We start from the raw sequence: 24658 nt of genomic DNA on the forward strand, positions 1-24658 counted from the left end.
TTGAAATAGCCGACACTTAGTTCTAGATCTTTATAAAGAAATATGCGCAATCTTCCTTTTTTTTTACAGAGGTTATAATTTATTTGTAAAAATTATTACAGAACGAAAACTTTTTATCTTATATCGTTACTATTTCACAAATGACAAACTCCTCAAAGAGTGGCATTCTCTCTGCAACTAGGCATTATATTAAATTTCCCCATTCTGACCAGACGTCACGGACTACGTATTTATACATCCTGCACAGCCAAACGGACGACCAACATTGGCAAGTCGGGTGAAGACAAAGTGGAAAGCTAGTTGAAAACTAACAACAACTAATTAAAAATGCATGTGTCTAAGTTGAGGTTCATTCAAGTTTTTGTTGATAGAATTGAAATGATCTGAACCAAAGTTCTAGTTTATAGTTTCTATATAACGGATACACACATAAAAATTATTCAATTCTATCTAATATTCCACTCACTAAGGACGAGAGACTAGTGTACATGTATGACATTCGATAATTAGAGTTAATGTACACATGACGTTGTTTATTATTTTTTTCAGTAACAAAAAAATATTTGTGAAAAAATTATGTGTAGGCACGTGCCTAAAGTGCCTAACGGCAGCTACGCCCCTGGATATAACTGCTTCTATTCAACCTTTCCGCACCCTTCCCGCTCTCAATCATTCAGTATATGATATATTTCACATATATCATATCTCAATAATTACATTAGATGTATGTTTCATTATAATATTTTATTCTGATTGGCTTACTGCACATCACGTGTTATTCCGTAAGCAGTTGCATTGCGCAATACAACTTTTCACTTATGATATAACACGTGCCCCAACAATAAAGTGCACAGGTGAATTAAATAATAAAATATATAAAATTCGTGTTTTCATGATCATAGCTAAAAAGTGTAATTATAAGTATTGAATGCTTCTTTTTGTAACTTTATAGGGTTGTAAAAGCGTTGACCGTGCGTACATTTTTAGAATGAATCGCTTCCGCGCTTCATACAAAATGTACTTCGGTCAACGCTTTTACACCCCAATAAATTTACAAAAAGAAGCATCCAATTCTTAAAATGAATTAGTATATGATATATGTGAATACTGATTGAGAGCTTTTTTGCCATATATTTAAAAATTCTATTCTATATAAAGGTATTTTTCTATTGTTCACGAAATTAATTGTTGAAGAGCTGGTAGATAAAAAAAATCACCTATAATTTTTATATTTTTCCATGATACATTTAAAAAGTCATTAGAAATTACATATTAAATTATATTGTCATCTACTTGATAGATCTTGATAAAGAATAATCTCAGTCATTGCATAAACACTTTTTTGAAACAAACTTTACTACAAAATATTGTAAGTTTTACGGGTATAATAATATTATCCAATCATAATGTTTGACACTAACAGGCTTAAATACCAGCCAATCAGAATACAGCCCGCCAAACAATTGGTCGCGTCTGTCAAGAAGAAAGGGTGAAGAAGGTAAATAAACAATATTTCTAATTAATATAGCATGCTGAATTAAAAATTAATTGATTAAATATTGAAAAGTTCTCACAATTTATGTGCAAAATAAGTTACAGCATATAAAGATACGGGGATTTGTTCTCCTCGGACAATAAATCAGCTTTTTTTAAATGAATGATTGACAACTGCTGTGTCGCTGAAAATTTACTGTAATTTTTCTTTCCAACTCTAAAAGAATGAAAATGTTAAAACTGCACATATTTTTGTATATTATAAATTAATGTTAACGAGATTTTATTTAGTTGTACACTTAATATTTAGTCCACGTGTCTTTGTTTACTTTTAGAAATGTAAATTTCGTGAGTACTCGGCATCCAACAAATTTTGTGTTGTGGTTCGTTTGGTACGATATGACCTACATGTATTGACGAAATTCAAATCGGTATTAATTTCTCTCGTCCGTAATAAAGTCCGTCCATTTCATTATCATAGAGTTACATGAAAAGTACAAAGTCTGTTTGACAAAGATCGTCCTTGCATTTGGTGCATTTCGCAACACTGGTGAACAGATAACTCTCGGTATATGCATGCATAAATTTGAACATAAGTGGACACTTCCATAAATTTTACATATACATGTAAATACAAGGAAATGTTTTATTGAGTACCTTTGAAATTCCAATTTTAAATATATGGAGCATATTTAGACAAAAATTATCTGACAAATAGTTCAAATAAACGTTTCTATTTTCAGTTTCATTAAAATTATTTAAAAATAAAACAGACAAAGATCTAGAAATTTCATTGTCTCAAATTTTGTCAATGCTTGAAATTGCAACTTGGGATATAGACACAATAAAGAAATAAAACTAAAATAAGGAGATGTAGCAACTAGTATGATTGTAAATGGGACAAATATCCACCAAACTCTAAAATTCAAACAATTATAGGTCAGTGATATTGTTGGCTTTTTTCAAAACAACCTCTACCCTTTTTTATTGGGAAAATATGCATAATTTTCATCAAATTGGGAAATTTAGAATAAATCATGAATTTGACTGAAACTTCAATTTACAGACCCCCTTTTAAGAGTCAAACCCTGCTTTGAAATAAGACCCCTTTTTGTCAGTGATGATTCGTACATTGTAAATAGACCCTTAAATCTGCACATATAGTAATTTTTGGCATGAAAATGTATAAATCATTAAATGAGTGTTTTTCAGTTTGAATTCATCTACAGTCAGTGAGACTGCACTGTTTGGGAAAAAAGTTGTCTATTTGGGAATAATTTTAAGCCATCTTGTTTTAAATTGGGATTCTTCTCCAGGGGACCATGCCTTTATTCTCCATTAATTTAAGGCAAACAATATGACTGTAGGTAACAGGATGGCTTTTAACAATGAAAAATAACGCATACTATATAGATCGCTTAAAAAGGCCTGAACATGAAATGAATTTAATTGAGAAAAGAAATACATGTACCATTATTTAAATATAACAAAACAATTTCCTAAAAACAAATGAACAGACATGAACCACTGACATCTACAGATCTACATGACAGGCAAAGCATACTCTAGTCTATACTCTAAATGTATATTTATTACTGGATACAAAAAAAATAACTCTTTCAATTAACAGGTGAAAAACTGAAAGATTAGAAGATGGCATCACCAAGAAAGGTAAGCAAAGGCTTCACAAATTCCCTTTTCTTTCCCCCTGAAAGTTCTATGATACTTCAAATAAAACAATGGTGGAATATTTTTGTATACATGTACTTAGAAGGCAAATTTTACTTTAAAACACATGGTAGAGAAGGATTTGTATAGTGACACTACAAATCCTTGGTATAGACTAAGAGTATTGGTAAGCTATTACTGATGTTATTAAATTCATACCTACTAAAATTATGTAAATTGATGAAAAGTCATTTTTTTAAATTTAATTTTAATAATTTTCCTATATTTGATATTAGTTTGTAAAAACATGATTTTCAACGTCTTCATGTTCTAAAATAATGACTTATTTATAAAGTCTGGTACGATAATTATCTATTAACTGGTCAAGCAATAAATTGTAATTTATAATATGATTAAATCCACAATCATTTTTGCATTAGTGAATAAATATATACCTTTTATTTATGCAAAAAAAAAAATCCTTGGCCTAGATTAGATAAATGTCTTTTCCTACTCTGACTCCCTAGTTAATTGTTAAACATTGGGTTCCATTTTCAACCTTTTAATAAATACTTTGTTTTTTCTATACCTTATGTGAAATTGTTGAAATTTAAAAAAAAATTGATGTGACTGTCTGGTAATATTACTTGTTATATCTTTAAATGTTATATATATAGATAAATACATCATTTTAGTAGGTAAAATATGTACACTTATCATATTTGAAAAAAATATTTAAACTTTTGTTGGGTCACATAGTCGAGTTTATTAAATAACTGAACTTTGGTCACATGATATGCCTTGAGTTCAGAGGTGTACATAAATCAAACCATAGGTAAAGTCCATCAAAGGTTGACAGGTAAATTAAATTGTATTGTTATTTTAAATTTATAAAGAAATGTATGGATCCATAATCCTCAAATGATGATTATCTAAAAAAATGTAATTCTATTATTTTATAGTCTGTTTCTAAATAATTGACAATTATTATCTTGTTTCATAACCTTCATATTGTTTAGCATGCTGCTGTTTAATAATCTTTCATGCTGAGTCTGGTGTCCAGTGTAGGTTTTATTAAATAAATTTTTAATTTCCTGTTTCAATCTTCATGGGTCGACCCTGACAATTTTTATAATTTATATACAATTATTCCTCTAGTACCTTAGAAAATTGAGGAATGAAGTAAATGATCTGTGCAGGGATCTCTACATGCTAGATATAAAAGGTTGTGTTCCTCTATCTTTTTAACATTCAGACTATGTGAGAACACTTAATGAACCAATGCCAGGGCCTTAGTCGGCCTATTATATACTACAGGTACAACAATGATAAAAAAAAATACAAAACATGTTCTCCCAGACTTGGAAGCTCATTACTAAATGTGGCTGGATAGCCTACACCAATGAGCAAAAACCATACCCTATTGCAAGCGATAAGCCTATTTAGCCTCCACAATGATAAATTGTAAAACAATGCAATTTTTTCCAATATACAATACTTTCTTATTTTCATAAACATCAAACAATTTAAATTTAATTTCCTGTAATATGAATGTTGTATACAAATTTATAATTTAAACATGTTGTATTTGTAAAAGTAATATACAAGTGAATTTGATTGTGTCATTCCAGACTAGATCATCAAAATCACCTTCTAGGAGGAGATCTACAAGTTCCTCTAGAAGTACAAGGTCAAGAAGTCGCAGTAGAAGTCGTAGCCGTGGAAGATCTGTACGTTCTAAAAGATCAATTTCCCCAGCAAAATCTACTCCAGCAAAAACTTCTCCACCAAAGTCTACAAAGAGACCAGCAACACCAGCTGCTGGGAAAGTGAAAAGGGAAGATAGAGCAGTAACTCCTACTAGGAGGTCTACTAGACTTGTAAATAAGGTAGTTTTTAGTTTCATTTTATAATTTTGACAAGTAATTGAAAGCTAAAATGCTTTCATACTTATGATATTGTTTACAGATTTCAATTTCATTGTTTATCTTCAAGTTTAATAATTGCAGCTTCATGTACAGTATTACACTAATATAAAAAAGAATTGAAATATGTTCGATGTACATGGCATGTACATGTAGCTTGAAAACTTCATGTACAAATGTAACCCAGACAATAAAAATGAATAAAATTGACTCAGGCTTTTAGTACAAGTTTTATACATGTTAAACAGATGCATACAAACAAATTTAATCCATTGGAGTCGTTGATGCATGATTGCCTCAACACTCCAAAATAAATAGTAAATATCTGTTAAACAGCTTAAATTGAAAAAGTGATAAACACATCATATCATTAGATACCAATTATTTTTACAATGCTTGAGAATGGAAAAGTAATTATGTATTGATATTTACAGCTAAAAAGTTATAATATAATTGGCATTCAATGATCTCATCTTTCCACAGACACTTCCAGAAAAAGAGAAGCAGCCTGTTGAATTTCCGATGATGGAAGAACCCGAGAAAGTACGAATTGGGATGACAAGGTCCAGAGAGTTTGGTGGGGCTATAGGATCATTCTTTATGGTCTTAGGACTACCTGCTGGAGTACTTGGGTTGAATATCTTGTGTTCTCAGGTACGTTTTTTTTTAAATTGTTAATGAAATAATTTGTCAATCAGTAAAGAACACTCAACAGGATTCAGTTCAATATGTTGTATTTACTCAAGGTTATTTAAGATACAATATATAATGGGGTTGTTGGCCTAAAGACACTCTAAATTGTTTTTGTATAGGTGGTGTTGGGTCATGAAGTTCGAATTGTGTGGTTGTGTACATGTATGCAAAGTTAAATGTCATTGTATAGGTGATGGCCATTTTGTTTTAGTTAATATTATCATGAAAGGATAATAACTCTTTTAATCAATCAAATATTATGAAACTAATACACACTATTTATTACCACAAAACATAGATCAAGTACAAATTTGTGTAGCATCACTTTTACCGTTCTTCAGTTATGTCCCTTTATAACTTTATATGATATGCAAGTGGGATTTCCATCTGTGTCCAATAGACACATTCTCCATTTTCAATCTTTTATAATGAAAAAGTTACAAAAGTCTACCCTCTTAAAATGTTTGTAAACATGTAGCTGTGATGAAATTGCAGGGGTCATGAACTCAGTCATTCATGTTGATTGTATCCATGACATCATAAGACATGTCTACAACGTCGCTTCTGGTGCCGATTGAGGGCCTTGGAATTATATAAATCGGGCATCAATCTGTTCATTTTTAGCTCACCTGGCCCAAAGGGCCAATGAGCTTTTCCCATCACTTGGCGTCCGGCGGCGTCATCATCGTCGTCATTGTTAACTTTTACAAAAATCTTCTCTGAAACTACTGGGCCAAATTTAACCAAACTTGGCCACAATCATCATTGGGGTATCTAGTTTAAAATTGTGTCCGGTGACCCGCCAAACCAACCAAAATGGCCGTCATGGCTAAAAATAGAACATAGGGGAAAAATGCAGTTTTTTGTCGAGCCTGCAACTTTTGTTGCAGAAAGCTCGACATAGGGATAGTGATCCGGCGGCGGCGGCGATGTTAGCTCACTTCTTAAAAGCTTTATATTTCAGAAGGTGGAAGACCTGGATGCTTCATACTTTGTATATAGATGCTTCATGTTATGAAGTTTCCGTCAGTCACATGTCCAATGTCCTTCACCTCATTTTCATGGTTCAGTGACCACTTGAAAAAAAGTTCAAATTTTTTGTAATGTTGAATTCTCTCTTATTATAAGTAATAGGATAACTATATTTGGTATGTGCGTACCTTGCAAGGTCCTTATGTCTGTCAGACAGTTTTCACTTGACCTCGACCTCATTTCATGGATCAGTGATCAAGGTTAAGTTTTGGTGGTCAAGTCCATATCTCAGATACTATAAGCAATAGGGCTAGTATATTCGGTGTATGGAAGGACTGTAAGGTGTACATGTCCAACTGGCAGGTGTCATCTGACCTTGACCTCATTTTCATGGTTCAGAGGTTATAGTTAAATTTTTGTGTTTTGGTCTGTTTTTCTCATACTATATGCAATAGGTCTACTATATTTGTTGTATGGAATGACGGTAAGGTGTTCATGTCTAGCGGGCAGATGTCATCTGACCTTGACCTCATTTTCATGGTTCAGTGGTCAAAGTTAAGTTTTTGAGTTTTGGTCTTTTTATCTAATACTGTATGCCATAGGTCAACTATATTTGGTGTATGGAAATATTTTATGATCTTTATGTCAGTCGCGCAGGTTTTATTTGACGGTGACCTCATTTTCACGGTTCATTGCACAGTGTTAAGTTTTTGTGTTTTGGTCTATTTTTTTTTAAACTATAAGTAATGGGTCAACTATATATATTGTTAGCTGTACATGTCTGCCTGGCATGGTTCATCTGACCTTGACCTCATTTTCAAGGTTCATTGGTCTTTGTTTAGTTATCTTGGTTAATGTTAAGTTTATGAGACAGTTGTAATAAAACTAAGCTTTATACTTAGGACTATCAACATAATATCAATGATTAGTATAGAAGGCGAGACATTTCAGCGTGTGCACTCTTGTGGCTTATAACTCTAAAACCAAAGCATTTAGAGCAAATCTGACATGGGGGTAGATTATTTATCAGGTCAAGATCTATCTGCCCTGCAATTTTCAGATGAATCTGACAACCCTTTGTTAGGTTGCTGCCCCTGAATTAGTAATTTTAAGGAAATTTTGCAGTCTTTGCTTATTGTCGAGCCTGCGACTTTTGTCGCAGAAATCTCGACAAAGGGATAGTGATCCTACGGCGGCAGCGGCGGTGTTAGCTCACTTCTTAAAAGCTTTATATTTTAGAAGGTGGGAGACCTGGATGCTTCATACTTTGTATATGGATGCCTCATGTTACGAAGTTTCTGTCAGTCACATGTCCAATGTCCTTGACCTCATTTTCATGGTTCAGTGACTACTTGAAAAAAAAGTTATTATAACAGTCTTCACGCCGAGTGGCAGCCCAGGCTGGTAAAATTGCTCTCGGGCCTGTAAAAATCAGACCTACAGGCCAACAGAATCTAACTAAAAATTTTCAAAAATTGAGCTGCGGGCCTGTAGAATTAGCAGTTCAGCGTGAAGACTGTTATAAGTAATAGGATAACTATATTTGGTATGTGCGTACCTTGCAAGGTCCTCTTGCATGTCAGACAGTTCACTTGACCTCGACCTCATTTCATGGATCAGTGAACAAGGTTAAGTTTTGGTGGTCAAGTCCATATCTGAGATACTATAAGCAATAGGTCTAGTATATTCGGCAGTGTTCTCCCCAGGCCGATAGGCACCGCAGCGCCTTCATAATATTTTCGTAAATCCCGCAGCGTCTTAATTGGCCGCTGTCCCTTACTACTTGATCCCGCAGCGTGTTAATTTTCATATTTGTAGAAATAAAATGATCATTGAACATCGATCGTGAATCTGTGCGTCGGGAACATTTTTATGATTTTATGTGACAATCAACACGGGTACGGAATCGCCGCGGCTTCTGTATAATGTCACTAGTAATTAATTCCAATGGTCTTAACTTTAACGAAAATTTCAGTCTTCACGTTGAACTGCTAAATCTACAGGCCCGCAGCTCAATTTTTGAAAATTTTTAGTTAGATTCTGTTGGCCTGTAGGTCTGATTTTTACAGGCCCGAGAGCAATTTTACCAGCCTAGGCTGCCTGGGCTGCCACTCGTCGTGAAGACTGAAATTTGGTTTATATCTACCTGCCAAAGATAGGTTTTAACAATAATGTACATGGAAGCGTAAATAAATGTCAAACTACGGAATCTTGTCAGCTGATCATTAAAATATTTTTGTTTTAAAAAGTTGTATACCAACTACCGGTATCTTAACCATATTCGATTTTATTAATTCTGAATGAACATGTTCTCTCCAAATAACAAAGGGTGAATTCTAAGCAAAAGAGTTTAAGACATGATGGAAGTACAAATGTAGAAGTTTTTTTTTTCAGATCAATGACTTCTAATGAAAAGGGGAATACACAAACCTCCCTCTACACTCAGCTGTCAGTATAAGCAGATGTTATAATTGCTTTTCCTAATCCCAACTGAGCTAAAGTTTTAGCAAGTGATAACAGCAAGCACCATGTTTCTGGTTTCAGTGACAAGTGGCTGACTGAGTTTTCATGGCATAGAAATGTAAATTAACCCTTTCGCCGATGAGTCCCGGTTTACCGGGATTCACGCTTCAGACAGCTGACGACGAGTCCCGTTTTACCGGGATCAGAATACATCTTTTATATTTCCCGCTCAAAACAGTGCAAACATGAGTTATCTTTCTTTGATGAATACCCGGATGAAAGTGTAAACATGTCGCTTCCGTTTGTTGAAAACCGTGTCAAAATCAGAGGAAATTTACGGAATTTACGAGAATTTGAAATGAGGGAACATTTTTTTTGAAAGAATATGGAAGAATTGAAGCCAAACTATTATAGTTTTTTGACATAATATGTCGTTTTATGTACAAAACACTTGGAATGGACATCGTTCAGTGTGAGGAATTTGTACAGCCTCATAAAATTTTTCAAAATTTTGCCGTTTTGGGTTAAAAAATTACGATTTGGGGTCAAAGAGCAGAATTTTGAGAATTTCACCTATATAATGCCGAAAATTTGAAAATTTGAATATTTTATGACGAAAAAATTATCAAAACATAAACAAAACTGTGAACATGGTGTTAGTGAATGAAATAAATACACAAATAACTACAAACAAGTTTTTATTGAGATTTATTATGAAGATCTCCCACTTGAGTAAAAGTAGCCAGGGAAGCCATCGTCTCAGAGTAGCTTCTGTCTGGGCAGCAATCGGTGAAAGGGTTAAGGGGGGTATAAGCAAAAGATATAATGAGAGGGGGTTTTCAACCCTGAAGAGGATTAAGACAATGTTGAGGATCAGACTGTCCAACAAAATAACACTATCTTGAAACAATATCCCTAGAAGTAGCTGAGAGTACAGAGATGAATATTTATATTTTGACTTCTTTAATTGACTTAATATAAATAACTTTTGTGTTTAAAATCAATTTATTTCATATATATTCTTGTATAAATTCATTAATACTTTGCATTATTAAACACACAACACAAAGCTATATTGCATGTTATGATTTATGACTGATTGATTCAGATCACAAAAGTTCACTGTAAAAAAGGAGTTACGCGCCCTTGAATTTTGCGCCTTAAAAAAATCCTGGGGAGAACACTGTTCGGTGTATGGAAGCACTAAGGTGTACATGTCCAACTTGGCAGGTGTCTTCTGACCTTGACCTCATTTTCATGGTTCAGTGGTTATAGTTAAGTTTTTGTGTTTTGGTCTGTTTTCTTATACTGTATGCAATAGGTCAACTATATTTGGTGTATGGAAATATTTAAGTTTCACCTACCTGCCAACCTTTATTTTTCCATATTTTAACAGTTTTCACAGAGACCCATCAATTTCTGCATTTTGACTTTCACTTTCAAATGGACGTCAAGTTACGAGAGAGTTCGTGGCCTTGAGACTCAAATATGCAAATATTTATATTTTTTCACCTCCTTTATAGGAGATCGATGTTTAACATCTAGAGGCCAACCACGATTTTTCACCTCCTTTACAGGAGATCGGTATTAAGCATTTAGTTCCGACCACGATAACAATCGGAAGCTCTCAGACATTTAGACATGCATCGTAAATGAACGAGGTGTTACATTATTGGCATTTGCACTGTTTTCTCGTGGTCACGTGATACTCTTTGAAAATGAAAGTCAAAATGCAGAAATCGATGGGTCTCTGTGAAAACTGTTAAAATATGGAAAAATAAAGGTTGGCAGGTAGGTGAAACTTACAGAAATGAAGAGATAAATGAAAAATAAACAGATTGATGCCCGATTTATATAATTCCAAGGCCCTCAATTGGCACCAGAAGCAACAAGGCAGCGCATCTATTTTGGGTGGGCAAATATCCACTTTTTGATATGGGACGAGCTCTGACGTCCCACAGCCCCAGCTTGTCTGGCAAAACAGCCGTTGGACGTCAGAGTAATCTCGGACTACCAATCAGGGCTTCCAAAACGGTCATATATTCCGGTCATTTGTATAATGTCCGGTAAAAGTCCGGCTGGGCAAAGCATGAAACGGTCATATACTTTTTTTATTTTTCAAGGCTTTTTCGGTCATTTTTACATAATTCACGATCTTTTTGACCCAACCTTTTGCCTTTAACATCAACACGTTTCCGGTCATAAATGTGACATGATGATTAATTACTATCAAAACAACACCTACTTAAATACTTTCTAATTTTAATCAAGGCTAATTAGCAGTTGGACAGCTGAAATCTACCTGTTCAGGTGACAGGTGAACTATGATCAGTACCGGACATCGTATACATTGATCGGTTTAATCACAAATATTTTCTTACATTTCAGCGGTTTGTATCTAATTGATTTCGTTCTAAAGATTAAAATCATTAGAAATTAGTTTATCAAAATGATTTGATGAAAAATTTTAAGGTTTTAAATAAAAAATCGTCAGAACTATGTCGTATGAACTAGAACACGTGTGCGCATGTGCACAGGTGGGAAATTTAATAATGCATCCTACATTTCTTCAAAAATGCTAAAATTATCAATGATACCTGTATCTAACGTTCAATTCAAGTATTTTGTTGAAGAAATAACGTGGAAAGAGCTTCTTCTCTCAGTCGTGCTTTGTAAAAATACACGGATTTTACGTATCCGTTTATGGTCCATGTTTTACCATTGTCAAGTCAACATCCGGTTGAAAACGAAAGTAGTTTCTGACAATGTCATTTTGCACAAATAAAAAGTCTATGGCAGATATGAGCACGCTGATGTGCACACTTTGAATGATACACTGCCAGTTTAACAGTAACATCCTAACATCAAATTCATATCATATCAAAGTAAAGTTTAAAATCGTTTTTTTTTTTTAATGTAATGTCAATCATTGGAATGGCCATCTGATTACCATAATTGCCTTTTGTGACTAAGTCTTAAGGGATTAAAATCGGGATCAGATATGAAATGTCCGGCTGGCTCAAATATTTTTTGGAAGCCCTGCTACCAATATACATGTAAAACAATGGTTTTGATTAAAAATTACACCACTCCAGACCCTTTTGTTTTCCACATAATTAATATTGCCAATAACTAACAAGTTCCGGGTCGAATCCGATACCGATACCAATAGTATATTCACCTGTTACCTATTACCTTATCTGTATGTTTCTCATCTGACAGGCGCACCACCAAACGATATTTTTCTGATTTTGCTATATACACGGGTCATAATCAAAGGGCTGACAACTACTAAATTCAATCATTGTCAAATTGTTCCCTATTGTAGTATTAATTTTAAGCAGTAAGACTTTCTAAGATGACAATATGAATAATTAAACTCTGGACTTATAATAAGGAGTATAGGTACAGTTTTCAATTTGTTAGCGGGCATGACATAAAACAGTGAATCAAAAAATTCAACTTTATTTATAACTAAATTGATAAATATAGGACAATGCTGTTGCTTAAAAAAAAACTCCATTCCAGGACCTTTTGTTTTCCAAATAATTAATATTACCAATAATTGATAAGTTCCAGGTCGACGGGTTCAAACAGAAAGATTTTGAAAGCAGAGAAAACTGTGCATCTTATAATCGGCATGACTTTATCAGATGACAATCCCAATACTAAAATAAGGCTTACGAATAGTTATACTTTAGTATATTAATTCAGTCACGTTCCCGGGATATCACGAGTGTGTTCTAGTGTGTACTAAATTTCAAATTGACTTCATCAAAAACTACCTCGACCAAAAACTTTAACCTGAATGGGACAGATAGACAAACGGACGCACAGACCAGAAAAAATAATATCCATAAATATGTAAATGGGGCATAAAAAGTGATTTTTTGGAAATTGCTAGCGAGACAATGGTTTAGTTTGAAAAATCAAAACTGTGATTAAATACATATTTGAAATAATACACGTCCATAACCTATTTGAAATAATACACATATACAGTTGCAAACTTTCTAGAGATGCTATCCAGCACTTTGATTTGTTATGAAGTCCAATCAACTTGAAACTCAATTTACATGTTCCCAATAATATTATCTTTCTTATTTTAAGGTCAAATTAGAGTTTTGATCCCAATGACATTGTCAACTGCACATAGATAATGGTACTGTGAGTGGGGTATCCATGTACTGTGGACACATTCTTGTTTATTATTATTTTTCATACACACCTTTAAATTTTACTGTATCAATTTCAGAATAAATGTGGAGTGCAAATGCCAAAGATTTCAACAAACTGGCAGACATATTTGGACAAGGAAGCTGCATTAATTTATGTTGGTTGGTTCCTGTTCCAAGCTTTTCTTTACATGTTACCAATAGGAAAAGTTGTCAATGGACAGCCACTTAAATCTGGACACAGACTTCAGTACAGGTGTAATGGTAATAAAAAAAATTGCAAACATTTGTAAAAATAGCAGACTGCTGCAGTAGCAATAATATTACTTTGGAATGCTCGTTGAAAGTGAAGAAAATAAAAGTATTAAATGTGTTACGATTGAGAAATGAAAAAACTCTCCACAAGAGACCAAATGACACAGAAATTAACAGCTATAGTATCTTTTATAAAAAAATTGCACATAATTTATAAATTATTTCTTTTCTCTGACCTAAACATAGATAATATGAAAACAACACTTAGTTAAATATAACATGTAAAGGAGACCAAAATTTTTCACAAACTTGGACTTTATCATTTTTCTTTGCAATATGATTTTCAAGAAATTGGTATTTCTTTATTTTATTCTTTAACTCAATCATATTTGGTTTTGTTTCATTTAATTTACATTTGTATATATAATTCTTTGTAATTATGATTAGCAGATTCAATAATAAACTTTCATGTTTGCAACCAAGAAACACATTCTCTTTGTTGAAATCAAAATTTACAAAAAAAAGTTTCACAATATTGGAAAAAGACTGCCACAATTGAAAAGTTATTGGGCATTCAAAAAACAGGTGTTCAATGGTTTCTTCTCCAAGTTTACTAAAAGTAAATAACTAGGTATCTTTTAATTTGATTTTGTACAAAAAGGTATTAGTTGCTATAACTCTATGCAAAAATTTATATTGAAAGGTTCTTAGTATGAAATTCAAAACAGTGTAGCTGTGGCCATTGATTGACACATTAAATCATTCATTGACTGGGACAATTTAGGTGAACGTTTGTATGTAACGACCAATGCTCACTATGTACTTTTTAAAGACACTTAAACTATGGGGTCACCAAAGGTTCTCAACACCTAAATAAAGTAATTCGAAAAATTAATCAGAAATAACACGATATTTTGATTTATATCAATTATATAAATCAAAACACAAAGGTTATTCCTGATTAATTTTTCGAATTATTTTATAATTAGAGGCGTTAAGAAACCTTTGTTGACCCCACAGTTTAAATGTCTATCGTAGGTACGTCATGAACAGTGGTTGTTACAGACAAACGTTCACGTAAATTGTCCCAGTCAATGGATGATTTTGATGGGTCAATCAATGGCCACAGCTACACTGTTTTGAATTTCATACTAAATAAGCATCTCTACAAGACTTTTTTGTTATCATGAAATACTCTGACCATTCTGTAGTATCAATTAATAACAGTTTTTCCCATTTCAAAAATTTGATTGTTGGCAGTTGAATAACTTCATCTACTAAGTTTTTATATACAAATTTGGCTTTCACATTACACCCGATTTTTTTTAAGAAAGCTTCACCAGTGTTAAGTCTTTTAGATTTTAGACAGTTTTCTTTAAGGCATTTTTTCATAGTGTTAGGGATTTTTTATCACAAACCATAATATTTAATAAAATTGTAGGTTTGTACTTTTTCTTGAAATTGTTCAAATTTATAAAAAATCATATTTTCACGATTAATAAGGTCACTTACTGACTGCACACACCCCTTTTCCCATTGAATGTAATATGGGAAATCATCCAAAGAAGAAAAGGTCAAAATATCTAAGGATATAATGTCACTGACAGAAATCTCAGTAATAGGTTTTGCTGCGGAAAAGCATAGTAAAACATCCTTCCAGAAAGAATTTTTACATCTTTTAGAAATCTCAATCAGCTTTTCTTTCTGAAGATTTAAAACCCTTTCACCCCCATACTGCATAAGGTCTGCCAGTAACAACTGCTGCCAGCCACCGCTAGGGTTTGCCAGCAGTCTTTTTATCCAACTAATTTTCAAATAGATATTAACTGAATGAAGATGTACCATATTAAGTCCACCTTGTGAAATATCACCAATAAGTGTGTTTCGCTTAATTCTGTCTGGTTTTCCATTCCATATGAAATCATAAAATAATGAAGTGAGCTCTGTTAACCTGGAGTGTGATAGGTTTGGTAATGCAGTCAATAAATGGACCAACTTTGAAAGAGCAAGTGATTTAATTGTAATTTTTCCTAATAATGTGAGTTTTTTATGTTGCCAGCTCTTCAGAATTGCAGAGACCTCTTTAATTTTCTTAGCAAAATTAATTTCTGTGATACAGCTTAAATCTAAAGAAAATTCAATCCCCAAAAGTTTAAATTTTGATGTGACCAATGAAGTTTTAAGTCGGGACATAAAATAAGATCAGAATATTTTTTACTTCCAACCCATAGTGCTTTTGTCTTTGAAGCATTATTTTCAAACCTGAAATTTTATAAAAAGATTCAAAACATGAAAGTGTTTCCCTCAACGATATTTCCCTTCCATCTAACATAAGAAATGTGTCATCTGCGTACATGCTTAAAAGAGATTCATTATCATTGATGGTAATTCCCCTTATGTCAGGATTACCTTTTAATTTCAAAGATAATAATTCAACCCCAATTATAAATAAATAAGGAGAAAGAGGATCTCCTTGTCTGCAATCTCTTTCTGAATGAAAAAAACTTAGACATGTGTCCATTATTTATAACACAACTTGATGCCCCTGAGTATAAAGTTTCAAACCATCTACATATAGAAGGCCCAAAATTAAAGCTTTTCAAAGAATTTTTAAAAAATAACCATTCCAAGGAATCAAATGCCTTTTCAAAATCAACAAGTAATAAAAGACCTGTCCTATTATTTTCCTCAAGATAGTGCATCAAATCATATAAAAGGCGTGTGTTCTCACCCATAAATCTGTCTTTAATGAAACCTTTTTGTGTGTCACTTATGACAAATGGTAAAACGGGTTTAAGTCTATTAGCTATAACAGCAGAAGCTATTTTCATATCAGTATTCAAAAGACTAATAGGACGCCATTTTAGTTGAACAAATGTTATTGATCTGGTTGTCAATGAATAGCTTGGTAGAATATGATATAGAATAAATCTTAATTTTGGACTTGTCAGACTTGTTTTAAATTGAAAACAGTAACACCATGCGCACCTAGAAAAAAAATAACCAATATTTTCTATGCGTGATCACATTTCAAACAATTGTCCTGGTTCTATAGGTAAACCACAATATTATCCATTTGAATTGAATACCATTATGATTTAAAGAGATGCATGTTTTTATTTCAGGATTCTTTGCCTTGATTGTAAGTTTAATGGCTTTTACTGGAGCAGTTTACATGAAATATCCTATTCAGATAGTCCACACTAAATTTATACAGTTGATCACCAGTGGAATTATCTTCAGCTTTGTTTTGAGTCTATTGTTGTACATTAAAGCTCGTCGTGGACTAAATGCCAGTCTAGCTCCTGGTGGAAATACAGGTAATGAAATATTTATTATAAAACTAAAAAAAAAAAAAAAATTAAGGGCATTATGTTCTATCCTGAAGATGCTGAATGTCTATGGTAAAAAAAAGTTTGCAGTTTGAACATGGCTTTTTACCTTTAGGTTTAAACAAAGAATATTTTTAATGCTCTTTCATTGAAAAATAATGTACAAAAAAAAGACGCCCAATGTTTATCTTATATGTGTCTCGTAAGTCTTTATAGGCTGGGTATTGATCCTTTTTTTAATGATGTTATGTATTTTAATGTAGATCAATATGTGACACTTTAATAAACTATTATTTATCTTATCTTATCTTATGGGATTTCAGTATTTAGCTTAGTTTTGAATTCAGTTCCAGAGAAAAGACTTTATATTTGTGCCAGTTGTTTCATATACACATATTTAATGACCTTGGTTTTGCTTTATTTTACAGGCAACTTTTTGTATGACTTCTTCATTGGCCATGAACTTAATCCAAGAATAGGAAGCTTTGACCTGAAGTTTTTCTGTGAACTTCGACCAGGTCTGATTGGTTGGTTAATGATCAACTTAGTATTTTTGACAGAAGCTTACCAAAAGAACAATGGTGTTCTCCCTCCTGGCCTTACAATGGTGGTTGTGTTCCAGGCACTATATGTTGCTGATGCTCTTTGGTTTGAGGTAAGTTAAAGACTTGATATCTGTATCAATATTTGGAGCTGTTTAGTTATAAATAGTATAACTTTATTGAAGAGTTCATATTTTCAAAATTAAAAAAGTTTCCAAACTGTTTGGAACTCATTTTAAAAAAGAGCTGACATAAAGGTACATGTATAAAGCAATGAAAGGAAGATATATTTTGTTAAATCATTATTTTTTGAATTAGTAACCAAAGTCTTCAAGGTTTACCTAAGCCCATGGTCCAGACAAGCAATATAAAACTAAAGAAATTTTTAATTGATATTGCTTTCCACATCCAGCTCTTCTGTCAATTATTTAATTTCATGAAGGCTGTCATTGTCAATGTTTGCTCCTGTTTTGAAGAGTTGCAATGGAATTTCAACGATCTTTTAAGTAAAGATTGCTACCACGTAATTTGTTCATATTCTTGTGGGACATATTCTGTGTCATTGCTTTTTAAATTTTGTATCATTGTGAAATTATTTTAAAAAACCCAATATAGATTTGAACATGACTTTATTTCATATTTTTAGGATGCCATCCTGACTACAATGGATATTATACATGATGGATTTGGGTTCATGTTAGTGTTTGGAGATCTTGTTTGGGTGCCATTCTTGTACTGTCTACAGACTAAATTTCTGGCAGAGAATGATGTTCATTTATTTTGGTATTGTTTGGCAGCCATTGGAGTCTTAAACTGTAAGTATTATTATAACCTCCTGTCAGAGGCTGGGGATGTTTTTTTCTTATAAATGTATGCAGATTCTCTTCTTCTATATATATAGATTCAACCACTGCATCAAGTGTGATAAAATATTTATCCACTCGAGACAGTTTACATTTCAAAATGAAATTTAAAATGCCAGGCTCGCAGAGCATTTTAAATATTTAAAATTTTAACTATCAAGAGTGGATAAATATCGTATTACACGAGATTTGGTGGTGGAATCTGTTTCTCTAATGATTTTCAAATAATACACAGGCAAACTTATTCCTTCTTTTCGAATGACCTGCAAAAGATGTGTTCTTTTTATCTGACGTCATCAGGCATGGTCACCATTTTTCATGCCGTCACAATAGGAAATCCAGAGGAAAGCAAAAAAATTCAACATCATAATCGGATTTTAACCAATGAGGTGCTGAGATTAAAGGAACCAGGGGTTGATTAAATCTTTTTATACAATAGGTGCAAAAAGGGATAAATTGAGGAAGAATCAGGGAAATATTTTTATCCCAAAGTAAAGTTACCAGACTTAAACACCCATCTGATTATTTCCATTAAGTTGATGTTAAGCGCCATTATTTAACAATATTCCTTAAAAGAATTAAAAGCCATGCTACTGTTGACAGAGACAATCAATATTGGTAACACAATCTAAATGAGAAGTCAAAATTTGTATGCTGTAGTTTTCCTTTCGCTTTTATAATTATTATATCAGATGGATGATGGTTGTCTCAAAAAGACTTTACAGACCTTATTTTGTAGAATACCTTTTTACAAAAAGGCCAAAAGAATAATTAGAAGCGTCCTGCTACATACCTGAAAAATTAGTCATACATGTACCTGAACTGTTAGGAACTTTAAAGGGATATATTGAAATACTGATTTTTTTCAACTACTTGTCCAAAGAATCAATATACCATTTTTTTTTTTTTTTTTATGTTAATATGTGTCTAAATATAATTTTGAAAATCCTTGCTCTGAATTTAGTTTTACTAGTCTGGGGCATTTAGGGGCTAACGGTACAGACTGTGAATAAGATAATTTTGATAATAGAAATGAATGATTAATTCTGAATTTGTCTTCCTTATGTACAAGTATTCCTCTTTAAGAGGGTTTTTATATCTGAGACATTAAAAAGGTAATGGAAAAAAATAAATGATAATTTGTAAAATTAAAGAAATGAATCCAATGCCATTTTATATTGTAGTTATTGGTTATTTCATGTTCAGAGGAAGTAATTCACAGAAAAATGAATTTAGGAAGAATCCATATAATCCAACATTATCACGTAAGTATTGATAATAGGCAATTATAATGCAAAAAACAAGTTATTGTAGATTCCCAGTAAATTAGCAGAAAGATCTATTTTGATAGAAGGCATATACATGTTGTTGTACCCTGCTTTTTCAGTTTGGATCTTTATTTTGACTTGTTAAACATAAATGAATAAATGATTGCTCAATCTAGGTTTAAAAGTTTAAAAAAAACAACGTTTCAATTGACTGGAATTTATTTCGAATCTGAAGCAGGCTTTTTAGATTCCTCTAGATCATGCAGGTCAGGTCTATTCAGGTGGATTATTAAAAATCTGAAATCTCGTGTGTATGGGTCAAATGGATTTTCATGTGAATATGAAAACATCACAAGGATTGTACACAAGGTCCTGTAGTCAAAAACAGTATTTATTGTGCTGCACCACTGTAGTTGATAACCTTCAATAACTTTACAAATTTTCACATTATTAAGTCTCCCAAACACAGTTTGGAGACTTATTGTTTTTGCTCAGTTCTTATTATTTTTATTATTCTTCTTCTTCCACTTCCACTTCCACTTCCTTTTCCTCTTCCGCCACTTTAAAAAATGAACTTGTCCGCAGCGTTTCTCCAAAACCGCTTGTCAGATTGACTTAGGATTTCATAATATGGTAGACCAATATGTCTAGGTGAGCCATCAATCTTTCGTTTGTGCATTGGGGTCTATTAAGGGGTATTTTGGGGGTAGAAAGGAGGAAGGGGTTTACTATAGAACCCTATGGGATTTTATTTTCTAAAATTTTCAAATGAATATAACTTGAAAACTGTAAGTGATAGATACATTCAGTCTTCAGAAATGATTATAGGACAATAGAACAAATCACATGATATATAGGGGGAGTCCCTGGGGGGTCATCCCCACCCCTTTCAATTTGAGAATATGCTTTTATCTTGTAAACGGTCCAGATCCCCACCCCTAAACCATATATATTCTTGAATGGAACGATATAACAAATCAAGTGAAATTAAAGGGAGGTCCCCGGGGGTCATCCCCACCCCGTTCAATATGAGAATGTGCTATTATCTTGTAAACGGTCCAGATCCCCACCCCTAAACCATATATACTCTTGTAGGTTACAATAAAACAAATGAAATGAAATTAAATGGAAGTCCCTAGGGGGTCGCCCCGACCCCTCTTGTTTGAAAACTTGTAAACGGTCCAGATCCCCACCCCTAAACCATATATATTGTTGAATGGAACGATAAAACAAATCAAATGAAATTAAAGGGAGGTCCCCAGGGGTCATCCTCACCCCGTTCAATATGAGAATGTACTATTATCTTTTAAACGGTCCAGATCCCCACCCCTAAACCATATATATTCTTGTAGGGGACAATAAAACAAATGAAATGAAATTAATGGGAAGTCCCTAGGGGGTCACCCTGATCCCTCTTGTTTGAAAACTTGTAAACGGTCAATATCCCCACCCCTAAACCATATATATTCTTGTATGGGACAATAAAACAAATCACATTAAATTAAATGAAAGTTCCTGGGGGTCACCCCCACCCCGTTCAATTTGAGAATGTACTATTATCTTGTAAACGGTCAAGATCCCCACCCCTAAACCATATATATTCTTGTAGGGGACAATAAAACAAATAAAGTGAAATAAAGGGAAGTTCAGAGGGGGTCACCCCACCCCTTCTTGTTTGAAAACTTGTAAACGGTCAACATCCCCACCCCTAAACCATATTTATTCTTGTAGGGGACAATAAAACAAATGAAATAAAAGGGAAGTGCCTGGGGGTTGCCCCCACCCCGTTCAATTTGAGAATGTGCTTTTATCTTGTAAACGGTCCAGATCCCAACCCCTAAACCATATATATTCTTGTAGGGGGACAATAAAACAAATGAAATGAAATAAAAGGGAACTCTAGGGGGGGGGGGTCACTCCACCCCCTCTTGTTTGAAAACTTGTAAACGGTCAATATCCCCACCCCTAAATCATATATTCTCGTAGGGGACAATAAAACAACTCAAATGAAATGTTGGTCAAGTCCTTGGGGGTCCTCACCACCCCCTCCTGTTTGAAAACTTGTAAATGGAGGAGATCCCTACACGTAAGGCATATATATTCTTGTATGGGACAAAAAATCAAATCAAATGAACATGGGACCATATGAATGGGGAGTTATGGGAGCTTTGTTTGGGAGACTTCGTAACAGCATCCTGTTACAATTACTTCTTGTTTTATATATGAATTTATGAAAGTGCTTTTAGTAAAAAAAAAAGTTTCATTTAATCTTGACATCAGTAAAAAATAAGAAGATTTTTATTGCCAATGAGACAACTCTCCAAAGGAGATCAAATGATAAACTTGTTAGAAAATATGGTTCACTGTGAGGTCTTCACAAATGAGCAAAACTCATACTGCATAGCAAGTTGTAGTTATTTGAACTTTGAAATAATAAACATATTTAAACAGACAAGATATTTTCTAGTGTCATTAACTATTTTATATTCTTATTTGCAGATTTGGAAACTATTCCAACAACAATTGGGAATAGATTATTGGTATCTGGATGGTGGGGATTATGTAGGAAACCAAACTACCTTGGTGATATAATCATGTCTATAGCTTGGTCATTACCATGTGGTATGTATTCTAGAATTAGTGTTAAAAAGTGTCAATATTTAGTGAGGAATATTTTTCTCAGAAAGCTTACAGAAAAATACAAACCTAAATCTAAGCTTACACATAAGTAATGCAAATCAGGATATTATTTTAACAGGACAAGACACCTATAGATACAGGTTCAACAAATTATATTATCCAAATAATTGTAAGATTGTTGTTGAATCCCAATTTAGTTAACTTCTTACAAACTCAATTACTACTGGATGCAATCATCATGGTAGTTAATCTTTTATAAAAGATGGCAATTTGGAGATAAAATTGTTTCCAAATAATAATGTTCACCTGCATAGGCAAATTAAACTCACATTCTCCTAGTATTGCAGACATTATTCTTTTGGCTTTGTTAATAGTGTGCTGTTTGGGGAACATCCTATTGCAGTGCTAACATTTTACTTGTAATTAACCTGACTTGCCTTCAGAAAGTTTTTTATTCAAGCTATATATTGATAACATCCACTCATCATATATTTATTTTTCAGGGTTTTCCACACCAATTGTACTCATCACATATTTATTTTTCAGGGTTTTCCACACCAATTGTATGGTTTTATCCAATATACTTCACAATTCTGCTCATTCATCGTCAGAGAAGAGATGAACAAGTTTGTGCTAAGAAGTACAAAGCCAGCTGGGATCGGTACTGTGAGAGGGTTCCATATAGAATATTCCCAAAAATATACTAGTGCAAATCTGACTAATCCAGAGCAATATTCTCTTATATTTTGTTATTAATCATGTCCATTGATATGTTGTATTATTTTTATTTTGAAGCTAATTTCCATTATCATTATGTTTGACTAGAAAATGTATTGCTCAATTTATTTTTGGAAGATTTTAATTGGCTTTTTTTTTTTTTTAAATTAAACTAAATTCAACTAATTTTTATTAAACTAAGTTCAACTAATTTTATTAAACTAAATTCAACTAATTTTAATCTACTTTTATTATATTTTTTAAAAAATTATTTTGTTTAAATGTCAGGGTAAACATGAATGAACAGAATGGAATAAATGTATTCAAATCTGCTAAGATGAGAGAATACTCAAGTTCATAATGATCTCACCTTTAATAAGCACTTATGAGATAGCCTTAACTCTTATTGATTCTTGAAGTTTCGTCCTGTAGTCAAAATTGATGTATGCAAAACCTTGTGAATAAGTTTTTATTGCCACTTGTTTCTCTATGATACTTATTTTGTTATTTGAAAACATGAAATTACCAAAACCTTTTTTAAGTTTTTTTAAAATCAATTGGAATACTATTTTATTTGTTTGGAACACAGTGCCATTGTTAATATATTAAGATAGAATAACATTTTCATATACATGCATGTTTCAAAATGACTTCTATATTTTTCTATTATATAAATGAAAAAAAAAACCAACCAAAACACAAACAGTGTAGTTTATTTCTTCATATTTTAACATTTACATGGAATTGCTATTTTCATTTTAAGAAGATGGCAAGATGTTTATGTAAATATGTACATATTGTAAAACACTGATCCACCAGATTCCTAGTTGTCAAATCATGTATATTTTGATGAGTTTTATATAATTTTATGTATAAGACTTTGTAAATAGTAGTGTATATAATGTAAATAGCTTTGTAAATATGTGTTAAAAAGGACAGAAGGAGAAATTGTAAAACAAAACAACCAATTTTTTTTTATTTTTGGTTTTAAATTTAAGAGTTGTCTCCCATTTATCTTTCAAAAATAACAAAACTAATGGATTTATTTTATCCAAAAAAGTCAAACAAAACTGAATTTTGCATTTAAATAGCTGATAACTTTTTTCTATTAAGTCGCAATTATTAAAATATTAAGACATATTAAAATGTTTTAAATAGTAAATGTTTGCATAGTGATTGGAAAATATATCTGCAACGACCAAGAAAATGTAATAATTCTTTTTGTCCTAAATAAGACATGATACATCTTAAAATGGCTTCAACAGACGTTTCCATTGTGTCATTGAGGAAATCCTAGAGATTCAGTTGCAACAATTTTGTTTCATAAATAATTCCAAGTAGTACAGTGCTGTATAAAGGTCATTAATTTATGTAAAACTATAGTCAGATACAGATGATCATTTTTTTCAAGAAGTTTAAATGTTGTTATCCATAACATTGTTGTACTTTTTGATAAACCAATTAAAACAAATTATAATACTATTGGAATCTGATGATTATTTAGCTGCCGAATGTTGGTTGTATCTGCTGAACTCAAAGCCATTGTCATTTGTTTTAGGGATTACAAATCTTCCAGACATTTCAGAAAAAAAAGAAGTAAATTAAGAAGTTTGGGCTAACAACAAAATATCTTTCCAAGGGCATTATGTTT

General features: G+C 32.5%; 1 protein-coding gene across 1 annotated transcript; it reads left to right on the forward strand.

Moving 5' to 3' along the window:
* The first annotated feature begins 1428 nt into the window (after nucleotides 1-1428).
* Nucleotides 1429-24489, forward strand: LOC143068531 (delta(14)-sterol reductase TM7SF2-like). Its single transcript, XM_076242661.1, has 11 exons — nucleotides 1429-1498; nucleotides 3125-3165; nucleotides 4794-5051; nucleotides 5571-5741; nucleotides 13471-13654; nucleotides 16771-16965; nucleotides 17406-17632; nucleotides 18166-18334; nucleotides 19567-19647; nucleotides 22150-22272; nucleotides 22837-24489. The coding sequence occupies exons 2-11, from the start codon at nucleotides 3148-3150 to the stop codon at nucleotides 22995-22997; spliced, it is 1587 nt and encodes a 528-aa protein (XP_076098776.1). The 5' UTR covers nucleotides 1429-1498; nucleotides 3125-3147; the 3' UTR covers nucleotides 22998-24489.
* The last annotated feature ends 169 nt before the right edge of the window (nucleotides 24490-24658 follow it).

The sequence above is a fragment of the Mytilus galloprovincialis genome, chromosome 3 (genome assembly GCF_965363235.1).
Source record: "Mytilus galloprovincialis chromosome 3, xbMytGall1.hap1.1, whole genome shotgun sequence".
NCBI classification, from domain to species: Eukaryota; Metazoa; Mollusca; class Bivalvia; order Mytilida; family Mytilidae; genus Mytilus; species Mytilus galloprovincialis.

What these genes read in the sequence shown, in the direction of transcription:
- LOC143068531 (XM_076242661.1), top strand. An exon ending in CTACTAGACTTGTAAATAAG is followed by an intron (nt 5,052 to 5,570) that starts GTAGTTTTTAGT and finishes ATCTTTCCACAG; the next exon opens with ACACTTCCAGAAAAAGAGAA. An exon ending in AGCTTGGTCATTACCATGTG is followed by an intron (nt 22,273 to 22,836) that starts GTATGTATTCTA and finishes TTTATTTTTCAG; the next exon opens with GGTTTTCCACACCAATTGTA.